Raw genomic sequence first — 11,420 nt, 5'->3', positions numbered from 1 at the left:
GAAGAAGGCCGCCTTGACAAAAAGTAGAAGTGGAAGTTTCTCCTGAAGAAGAATAATTAAAAGCGCTCAAGGGAGGGCAGTTTTAATTTCACATGTAAGGGGCTAAAGATTTCATTTAAAGGCGCGGCGAGCGGAGAGGAGGTTAATAAGATGAACAAAGCAGGGAATGTGAGAACATACAGTGTGAGGAAGCGCGTTGGACTTTCACCTGACACGTTTTTAATTATTGAACCTCTGATATTTCTCTGTTGAAGAGAGAGGGTGTAAAAAAAAAAAAGAAAAGGAGAAGATTAACTGATTAATAGTCATAGTGACCAATTACTCACTCGCGAGGAAATAGATTTAACTTCACCGGAGCAACACTTGTCTTCGGTGGCAAACGTCAGAGTGCAGCGCTGCTTCCAACACCAAAGCTAAAAGCGTACTCTGGGTTGCTCTGGGAGTTTCACTGGCTGCCCACTGGGAACACAACCGGAGCGTTGCATAATGCCTCCTTCTAAAAAAGTGAACTTGCTTCTACAGTCGAATACGCACTCTTGATCACTGAAATCTCACTCCATTAGTGCTATCTGAAGTTGATGTATCCCAATTATCATAATAAGATCGGCTTGGTCCCGTACTCCACGGGACTCCAAACTCTCTTACTGCCACAAAATGATCAAAAGGACTTTGTGAACTAGACCCAGAGTCCCAGCTGTGGGCTGCTTTGTTTCAGTAGTGGTGAAAAAAAGAACTTTAATTGAATACGATGTATTTCTTTTGCTTGTACTTTTGGGCCTAAGCAGTAAGAAGAGATGTGCCGGCTCATCTTCACCAGTTACGCACGTGCAAAAAGGCGCTCCTCTTTTCTCAGATAACCGTTGAAGAATATAATACAGTTCGGTGTTTGCCGAAGCGGCACCGCCGGCTGTGGACTTCCTCTCCGTAAAGCCAAACAGTTTGCTCAACAGGTCCCGGCGTGTGTCCACTGCGCTCCTCCCTCTTTATGAAATCCCAAATATTGTCAGCGCAGAGCATGGGAATGACTGTAACACTCCAATCCCAAAATCCCTTTCGCCTCCCGCCACCACGTCACACTGCGCGCACACTGTGTTTGACACTTATGTATTATATGTTTATCAGTCTCTAATGAAACACTGACAAGTTCCCTACACAAGGGATACTGTGTTCCATTAATAGCCCTTAACGAACCTTGGGCACTCCCGAAAAGACTGGTCCTATTGCAGCTGACAGCAGTGGGGCCCTCAGCCCCGGCCCCCTGGAGAGAGAAGATATTAAGCGTTAGCAGCGTCTGCGCTCCCTCCTTCAGTCTCCTTCTCATTTCTCTCCCTCTCTCTCCCTCTCTCCTATATGCATCTGTCTCCCTTGGAAGTAAAAGGTGTCTCATTCCATTTCTTCAGGCACACGTTACTTGACCACGGTGTTTAGCGGCGAGCTTGACAAAGAGAACAGTGTCAGTTAATTTGTCAGAGAGCATTTGTGATTGATTTATTCATCTAGGGCTCAACAAATGTTTGTACTGTGATGAATTCCCCGAACCATAATTTACTCTTAGCGCAAATTAAAGTCAGACCTGTGATCGCACACATGCCTACAAACACGTATGCGCCATTTAATTAGAAAGGAATAGTTTATTCGGACTTATTGATTTCAGTTGAAAAAAACAAAACAAAAAAAACGTGTTGAAGAGATTTTTTTTAAATAATTTCAGCTTATTGGCAAACAAACTTTAGAGTTTTGTCGCCTAATTGCGAGGTTCTCGTGCTTCTTTTCAAACGTGACAAAGCCTCTTTCTTTTGCCTCGGCTTTGCTCTAAAAAGCTGCGCACATGATGCCTGTGATCTCTCTATTAGAATGTGACAAAACATTTGTTCTCGCTAGAAATAATGGCCTGTAACATCCTCTAATGTGATTCACAGTTTATTTGCAAGTCCATCGCCGTGTTGAACAAGGGGGTTAGAGGCGCGTCACACATATGGATAATTTTAAGCAGATGCATCTGGTGTGGCTACCACGCTATGATTAGTTTCCAGAGCGTCTGTGAGTGTGTAAACCATTGCCGACGTGGATGAAATATAGCCCAGGTTCACTGGGAGTGCAGAGAGAAGAAATGTACCCCATCTGTAATACACTGTGTAGACTAATATCAGCTCCTTTTCTGTGATATTGCAGTGAGATATCGATCTGGTAAAATTGTCCCATATTGGAGCTGTCTGTTGTGATATTCATCATGCTGTCACCTCTCCCCAGCACCTACGCGTTATTAGAAACCCGGGTTTGAAGAGGTTGAAGGGTTTTAGTCTCCGAGATGTAGCAAACAATTCATCATGAGAGAGGGAGAGAAGGAGAGCGGGAAAAGAATTCAGGTGAGGTGGTTCTCGGGTAAGATTTATGTCTCGTCAAGCTGTACATTAAGAATTATATCATCAAGCGAGAGCACACCGGCAGCAGCAGCAGCAGCAGTAGCAGCAGCTTCACTGCTATCTGCTGAGTAGGCCTATTTGCTGTCCTGCCAGGCTTAAATGGAGTTTTAGCTTTCAAGAGAAACCCCCGAAGTCTCGAGGAATGTAGCGTCTCGCCCAAACAGAGTTATTTGTGAGGTGCGCGGCACCTTGTCGAAAGCAGTTGTCATGTGTGTGTGGGAATTTCAGCGAGCCTGACGTTTTATTTTGTGCTCCGTGCCAATCACTCGTCAGAAACGACGCCTGTAACTTGGAACGTGCCACCTTCAGCTTGGCCCACACGTCAGGTTGGGACTCCGGGTTTGAGTTCTTGTTATTTCCTCTCTCTTCGCTCGCAGTCAGTGATTCTTCCGGAAGGATCACAGAGATGTATACAGACGGAATCCAATTCTTCCGTGTCTTGCAGAGGAGTCAGGCTTTGATTCGTCTTTAACTCAGTACAAATGCTCGTCTGGGGATGTGCAGGCTGGGGGCTCGCTCTGAAGTTGCTTCTCTCTCTCTCTGTCTGTCTGTCTCTCACTGGTAAGGATGTGTGTGTGCGTGTGTGTGTGTGTGCAGGCTAGGCTGTGCTCTGTTAGCCACAATGTTATTGCTGTAAACAGCATTTAAAGCACAGCTGGCCAAATTGATCAGGGCCTGCGTTGGAGTGAACTTGAGCAGCCAAGAGTGGGGCTGCATAAACAGGGCTGCTTGTATCTAAATATGCAAACACTCTCCCAGCAGTCGGCACTCAGGGGAACAGACACTGTTACTTCTAATGGAGAAACACTGAGGAACAGTGAGAACCAGGCCTGAGCCCTAACCTTTCCATGTGTGCACACACACACACACACGCACACGCGCACACAGAGGAAAAAGAGGACAGGAACATTTTTCCTGATTATGTAAACATTTCTTTTCCTCCCCAGATCATTTTTGGACTCCTCCAAAGTATTTACTTTTCATTAATTATTGAAAAAAAAATGAGGGGAAAAAACAGAATAAACAGTAGATAATTTTTGTTTAATGTTTCACACAGGATTCCAATCCTCAGTGCAATTAATGCTAATCACCACGGTCTTCCTGTTTAGCTTGAACGTGGAATGTGTTTGTGAGCCGCCGCTGTCTCTTGTGCTCCGTCTCTCGTTTTCTCTGCGCCTTTTTTCCTCCTCCATCTCTGCCGTTAGCCACCGTGTCTCCTCGTGTTATGATTACATCACCCTTTCTGTCTATTGTGTCCATTTGGACCCGTAATTAATCACATCCGACAATCCGACGGTCCTATTCCCAAAGCTTAAAAGCCCTATATATATATATATGTATGTATATGTAGAGATAGAGTGAGAGAGTTAGATGGAGTGCATCAAGTATGTTGGAGGTGCTTACCATTTGTAGAGTACAGTATATTAATTGCTTATCGGTTTTTGATTTCAGAGTCATTTAGAGTCAATCGAACGCATAATTTTCACAGCTATTGTTCTTTGGGGTTTGTTAATTGTCACCCCACTGGCAGAATTAAAAGCAAATTAAAAGCCTTAACTATTGACTCTATCTGAAGTCACTCTCCACAACAATTTCACAAAACAATGGGGAGGATTAATGAAAATGCAGCTTGATTTCTGTTCTCCAAAGCTTTTGCTATGGGGAACCAATTAACTACCCTTCAGGATGACTTTCACTTCTAACTGCTGGTCTGTTCCACTGCCAGAAACTGGGATTAATTCTCAATTAATCCCTCCACCAGAACAACTCTGCCTTTGTCTGCTGGGGAGGACATGAGCATACAACACCGAGGTTACCCCAAGCCTGTTTGGTGGAGGAACTCCACCCCTCCTAAGATTGATACACCCTGTAGACTAGCTCTTCTCAAGCTGAAAATAAGAGCCATTAAAAGGGAATGGTTGACAATGATTTTTGTTTTAGGATTTTGAGCTTTATTAGCCATGCATATTAATGAGTCAATTAATTCCATTCGTCCTCGCGAGTGGCCTGTTTGTGTTTGCCTGACCTTTTATCTTAGATGCGTTCACGCTCCGCTTGGTTTAAGCACTTACTCCATACTGCGTTTCCCATAGCCTCATGTCCAAAAAGGGAGTTTTTATGTGTTTAGCACTAAGATCCCCCCCTTTTGTTTTCTCACTGCAATTCTCTTTCTCATTGGTCCACCCTCCCCCTCTATCTTTTTTTGTTTTTTCTTGAGCTTTCTCCCTCTGTCAGAATGCCTGCTGGATGTATTCTTCTCTAAATGTGACAGGAAATATGCTATTATAGCATGCAGAATATTTGCCTGATGGGATTTGCAATAAAATTACTACATTTCCTTTCCATTAGGATCTTTAAAACCCCTCTCTCTAATTTATGATTACCCTGGCAAAAAGACATGTTATATACATAAAGACCAAAGTAGCCTCCAGTCCACATTTAGCCCATCCTGCTTTCAAAGTTAGTTGAGAGGACAGGAGAAATAATTGAAAAGTGCAGCTGGACTGTGTACAATCTTGTAAGGGATGCCTAGAAAATGAGATTAATCAGTGCACAGACATTGTGGGGAAAAGTTTGCAGTGAATGCCTGACAGTCGTGCTCTTTCTCTCATTTCAAATGTTGGCAGGCTAGCAGGCAGCTCCAAGGGAAATGCGCTCCTTTCATACTTGAGTAATTGATGAATTGTATGCAATATGCAAATGAGAATCCATAAATCTTATGAATGACAGCTTAATTTATGTGAGCCTTAATGAATGCAGGATTAGATTTTAATTAAATATCCTCAAAGGCACCCTGACTGGGTAAGTTTTAAAAGCCTTGTTTTGAAGACTTGTTTCATATGCATCGCAGTTCATGAAAAAGAGAGATCAGTGAGAGTGGTTAGATGAAATTTCCTAGCAGTTTGAAGATAAGACCTGTTCTGTTTTGCTAACCAAAGGCACTTGCAATTAATAAATATTGGAGCCAAATCATATCTACCAATCTCATTTAGGCTTTCCTGGAACTGCTCATTCTCATACATTTGATTAACTGCATTTACTTTAAGCGCTATCTGATTTCTAACATTTGGTACAGTATCTTTTTAATTAAGAGAATCATCCATTAGGCATGGAAAAGTCAACCAATTAGGCTTTCCTCATCAGTTCCCGTGATGTAGGAAGTCTGCTTACTCATTATCAGAGTCTGTTCATGTGGTGCTAAGCAATCTTAGACTCTGTAGTTATGGGACGTACAATTATGAAATCAGCTTTTAACATTAATGATGCATGGGAATAATCAGCAGTTTATCGCATTTCAGATCTTTTTTAGATTCGGTTTCACAACCGAAAGGCTTCAAACGGCTCTAATAGAGAGCGATTACAGGACTAAGCTCTTTATAGCTGCTGTAACATCGGTCTTCTCTCAAAGTCTGCTTGTTTCATTGCACGGGCTCGAGGACAGCGGAAGGAGCAAAACCGGCTCCGAGTTCCCCCGTACCGTCAGACGCTGCGATCGTCTCACCCAGCGTGGTCCTAATCAGGCCTGAGCCCAGACAAAGGCATCAGGAAGGCACCCACTCTCCCAACTACCACTGATCTCAACCCCGCACATTAGTCCACACAGGGATCAGAGCACAGACAGCACTTTAAAAGGGGTTTTAGTGGGATTGATGCTAACTCTCTCCCGCCTTTGATTTCACACCATTTGATCTGTGATATATTGTTCCGTAACAAAGGTTCACAGTTTGCAGGCGGATGCAGCTGTTCCTAACCCTAATAAATAAAAGTCTGTTTTTCTTTCCTTTTTTTTTCTCTTTCCTCTTCTCTCTGCTCGCACTCAAACTCGCTGTAATCCAGCTATCTAGATCAGATAAGTGCCGTGTGGCTACCTGTGCGAGGCGTTGTTTGACAGGTGCAAGGGGGAAGCTGATTGAGATAATCCAAGAATAGGTTCAATGCAAATACAGATACAAGATGAGGGTAAGGATAGATGGATGCATGAAAAAGATGGATGAGCGAATGCATTCCCATGTATCACACGGTGACTCTGAGATTATGATCATCACAACGAATAGACTGCCAAGGTCAGCAGGAAATATAAATCATCTTTTTTTTTTCCTTCTTTTTCCCCGTTTTGTTGAAAGCAACATATAGCCCTGTCATTCTCGCTGGTTTTCATTTTCTCAAGTTGCTACGCTTTCTTTGATACACGCACGCTCGATTCTCAGCTAATTTGATTGTAGATTTTGAGAAAATCTCGAGAAATGCTACGCTGCTTATTCACCCAGAGATACTCGGTTTGAGAGAGCGGTCGACACTTTTGCTCAAACAGTGATTTCGATGAGCAAATGTAAAATTCTTTATTACTCTTAAAGTTTAATCAACAAACAAATGTAAAATTAAAGAGCACAACTTCCTGTTCCTTCTGCGTTTGCTAGCATTACACTTCTCTTGTCCAGCAGACCAAGTTTTTTTTAACACAACTCATTTCTCAAATTAAAGTTAAGCATCGCACTATTTTTTTCCCAGACAACAATGTTATCTGACCTGTGGGGATTTTAAATTGGCAGTAAGACAGCACAGACATGTTATTCCTATCTTTTTTTAAAAACATAGTTAACCTCTCAGGGGAGTTGTGCGCATATTTTTAAACCATTTGATGAACTGAATTAAAAAAAAAAAAAACAAACCTCCAAAAAAACCAATGCACTCAGCATATTCAGGCCCCTGATGGGTTCAGGGCGTCTGAATTTCTGCCTGACCTGGCACTTAAAAGGTAAGAAACTGCTTTGTTTTATCAATAAGACCTTGTTTTCATGGCTGGTCACCACCCCAGCAAACCAATCAATGGGGCATGCTCTGCTATCGCTGTGAGAGAAATGAAAAATAAACCCCAGATAATCCTTCAGTTAAAAGGTTACTCAGGGCGATAAAAGCTATTTTGTTAATTTATTTACTCTCTGCACTGGAGAGATAAAGAAAAGGAACAATTAGGGAATTCTAGGTGAGAGATTTTAAAAGGGCAATGACATTGGGTTAATATTTTATAAGACCTGATTGGCAGAGACCTGGAGAGGCCTTTTGTTTACACAAGCCCCAGACGAATGATTCACTCGCTTGTTTTGGCCAACCGGGCGGAAATGGAATAAATATCTTCATCCTTAGCTTTTAGAAACGTCAAACAAAAGACTGCGATAAAAGGTTAATGGCTCAATCATAACCACCAGGAAATAATATTATGCTCTTTCTCTGCAAACTCGAGCCACTATTGACATAATCAGGTTGAATTCCTAAAGATATCCGAAGATGGGAGGAGCGGATGACTTCTGTGTGTAACTGAATCCACTAAGGGAGTGTGCTCACTTGGGCTAAACATTACATTTGTGGTTTCAATTGATTTATAACAGATCGTAATCACTGCATTAACAGCGTTCTGGGTAATAAGATCTCAGTCACTGCTTCCGTTGTCAGAAACGAGACTGATGGCGAGATGTCAGAATTTTGCCGTGAGATCAAAAAGCATCCTGATATCTCATTCGATATTATGCCTCTTATTATACCTATCACCTCGTGTTGGCTTCCTGTAAACGGGGTGAGAACGTGAATTTAATTATTGTGCTTTTATTGCATTGTAGTGCTGAAATTGGACTCGTGTGGAGTGTATTGTTGGGCCCCGTGTAATCTGATTGCCTGCGCAGCGTAGTGTGTTGGATAGTATCAGGTTCCAGCCGACTCTGCTGGGTCAACACACGGCCGGGCCATTAAAGGAAGTCTGGTTCAGGGAAAGTTCACCAGTATTTTCTTTTCACCATAGCAGCAAAACAAGAAAAAGGGAGAGAATAGATGTGTAACATATTTGTGGCCCCAGCCCAAAGCTGGTGGGGCCTATTTTGCTTCCTTAATTGAAGCCAGAGAGATATAAGGGGGTCTGAATATCTTAACCATAAATATAAATAAAGCATGAAATAAAATTCTTTCATGATTGACCTCTAGAACAGAAATAAAGTTGTCCAAACAAGCCCCAATTTGGAACTCAGAGGCTCTTATTTCCTGAAATGTTTCGATTTTTTTAAGCAGAGAGAGAGAGAGAAAATTTAAAAATAAAAGATTAGAAAAGACAACAGCGGATAAGAAATGTAGCAAAGGTACACAAATTCCAATCATAAATCCAGTTGTGCTATCTTTTTTTCTGCAATAATGGCCTAGTTTGGAGCCGTTTCTGTGCCAGGCTATTTAGGGAATCAGCATCTGCTGCTTGATAAATAGCCTGGCTCTTTTGTTTGAGGCCAGGTTGAGTTCCTCCCTGGACCCGGCTTATTAGCCTGGATGGTTCTGACCATCACAGATCCGTATGCCTGGGAAAATGTGGTGCAAATCGTTCGGGAACATTATACACGTGCAGTCTTTGGAAACGTTGAGCAGAGGAGCCACTTCACCCCCTCTTTAATAAAGTGTTTGCCATTTCTGCAAATGTAGACGTCTACTAAGCCATAAGGAAAGGAGACAGTAGCATTAATTTTCTGAGAGGCTTTCCTGTTGCTCGGAGGTTCCTCAGTTCAAAGCTCCATTTTCAGCTGGTGTATTGCTTTCATGGCTCGCTGGTGTTATTTGTGTGCAGGCTGTAGATGAAATGCTATCCCTTTAAACACACGGGACAGAATCTCTCGCAGCCTATCCAAACATTACCTTTACTTAACTGGGCCTTTGTACCCGAGTTCACATCCTTTGACATGATCTAAGGTTGATGTGACATTTTTTTGTCCATTTGAGGGTCCTCTTTTGCTTTTAGTATTGTTAGTAAAAAGCCTTTTACCCATCACATACCCTCTATTGAGGTCTTTCATAAATAATTCAGCCAGAGTACAAGTGAAAGTGATGACAGCAAAGCTGTCTGCGATCTCTCCCTCTCATAAGATCAAAGAGGTGCTTCTATAGAAATAGGAATTACGTTTCCAGACGTTCCTAGGTTGAGCGGGCACTCGTTTCTCTTTCCGCCTCCCTCTTTTCTCCCTCTCCCTCCTCTCGCTTTCTGCCGCTCGCTCTCCCTCTTGTTACTTCTTTCTATCACTCTCGTACTTCCCCTCCAAAGGGACACAGTTGGGTGAAGGTCTGCTTTTAGTCCTAAAACCTCCAGCGCCACTATATGAGAGAGTCAGCACATTCAGACAGATAGAGTGAGTGCACTCTATTAGCAGGAGTGAGGTAAATAAACCTCGCAAGATATGGCTGAATAAATTTCGACTGGCGTCTGAACTAAAACACACTGCGTCATTCTACAGATACCGCCTTTGGGAAATACAGTGAAATGTACTGTAACACAAACAGCCTAGTGCTTGATAAAGTCTAGAGAAAGACATTATTGTTACATTGATTGAATCTAGATTGTTCTTGCAAACACCTTTTTTTTTCTTTTTAAAAAATGGTGTAATTCAGTCTTCATATTAATTATGACTGTTTAAGTGTGAACTAACTTTACCTGCAGGAGATGAATGAACAAAGAAATGTCTCGTACCTCAAAAGAAAAAAAAAATATATGTATATAAAACTGATATATACATATCACTATCCATCCAGCTTTTCTCCTGTAGTTTCAGAACACTCTGGAAACCTTTTGGTGTTTTAAAAACCAGTCAAACTCACTTCTTGATAGAGAGCGCTCGGTATCCTGGTAAAGCTTGAAATGGACTATTGTATGTGAAATAATGTATGAGGCCAATATGTCACCTGTGTCACGTCACCATAATTCATCTTCAGCTGAGACATCCAGCCCCTTGTTCATAAAGAATATACCTCTATAGAATCTCGGCCCATTACATGCTCATTGTGTTGTTGTTTTTTTCAGCCTGTAGGCTTTTCTTTGTAACTATAAGCCAGCAAAGTAGGTATTGATTGAAACTCGAAGCTGTATTAATAAGTGAATGAGTAAGATGTGTGGAAAGTCAGGGGTGTATCTGCTTTGAAGGCCTTTTCTCCTCCACAGTAAGGTGGCACAGTCATTTATCACGGCTGGATCTGTGCCCCTCGTTTGGTGTAATAAAACTCCCCCATCAGAACCGTCCAACAGGTCTGAATCACTCTGTCACACCACCTTCCAGCTAAGGCACGCATTAAATCAAGCAAGCAGAACATTTCCTAAGGCAGCCATTGCCTTTTAATTTCCTGAAGAACCTTAAAATATCATTCATTACCAGAACTACACATATTTGGTTTTTAAAAGTCTCATAAATCAATAGTGGCCTGACTGCAATAATTATAACAAGTTAACATGTAATTTCCAGGCCGAGGGCCGCGCGCTGGATTTTAGCATATGCAAACGAGGCAATTCAAATAGTGTGGGGATATTAATACGGAGGAACAGGTAACGAGGTACGGGTTATGAATTATGCATCAAAAAGTGGTTGATCTTCAATAAAGGAAATGAATTCACCGTGTAATCTAATTAGTTATGGAAGTCTATTATGTTGAGCTGCAGAAAGCAACTGTCCTTGAAAAGAAATTTATTTACAGTACATGTTAGCTCTTTGGAATGGAATTGCATTCTGGAGTGCTCCAAATGTTAACACTCCCCCACCACCGCCACCACCACAAAGCACCAGACCAGCACTACCCACACGGCCCCTCCTCCTCATTTCTCACCCGACTTCTTCCCTCTTTCTGCCCGGTGTTTCAGCTCCAGACCCGGCCGGCCTCCGAAGAGAACCCAGAGCGTGACATCACCGGAGAACCCCCACATCATGCCCCACTCAGTCCCCGGCCTCATGTCCCCCGGCATGATCCCGCCCACAGGTATGGTTTGGTCTGTATCTCTCTGTCACTGTTGCTAAGGCTCTGATTCACTCTGTCTAGGTCTCTTCCACACACACAAGCGCACGCATGCACATGCACGCTCAGCCTCCCCACGAGTGGCCTCCCCGCAGCTTGTCCTCGAAATGGCAACCAGTCCAAAGTGACACATGCATCCAACCACCAGACACCAGCCGCTCACTCGTTTACCAAAAACAGATCCTCTGCTGTCCA

General features: G+C 42.6%; 1 protein-coding gene across 3 annotated transcripts in view; it reads left to right on the top strand.

The window, feature by feature from the left end:
- Window positions 1–11,420, top strand: part of dachd (dachshund d) — a 90,063-nt gene that overhangs the window by 35,680 nt on the left and 42,963 nt on the right. For all 3 annotated transcript variants that reach the window (XM_014337739.2, XM_042221831.1, XM_014337738.2), the window contains exon 2: window positions 11,074–11,189. In XM_014337739.2, the coding sequence (XP_014193225.2) occupies window positions 11,074–11,189 (116 nt within the window). The remainder of the gene's footprint in view (window positions 1–11,073; window positions 11,190–11,420) is intronic.

This window comes from Haplochromis burtoni, unplaced genomic scaffold (genome assembly GCF_018398535.1).
Source record: "Haplochromis burtoni strain Fernald_Lab_line unplaced genomic scaffold, NCSU_Asbu1 Contig_75, whole genome shotgun sequence".
NCBI classification, from domain to species: domain Eukaryota; kingdom Metazoa; phylum Chordata; class Actinopteri; order Cichliformes; family Cichlidae; genus Haplochromis; species Haplochromis burtoni.
The sequence above is the reverse complement of the archived record's forward strand: the minus strand, read 5'-3'. Positions and strand labels throughout refer to the sequence as shown.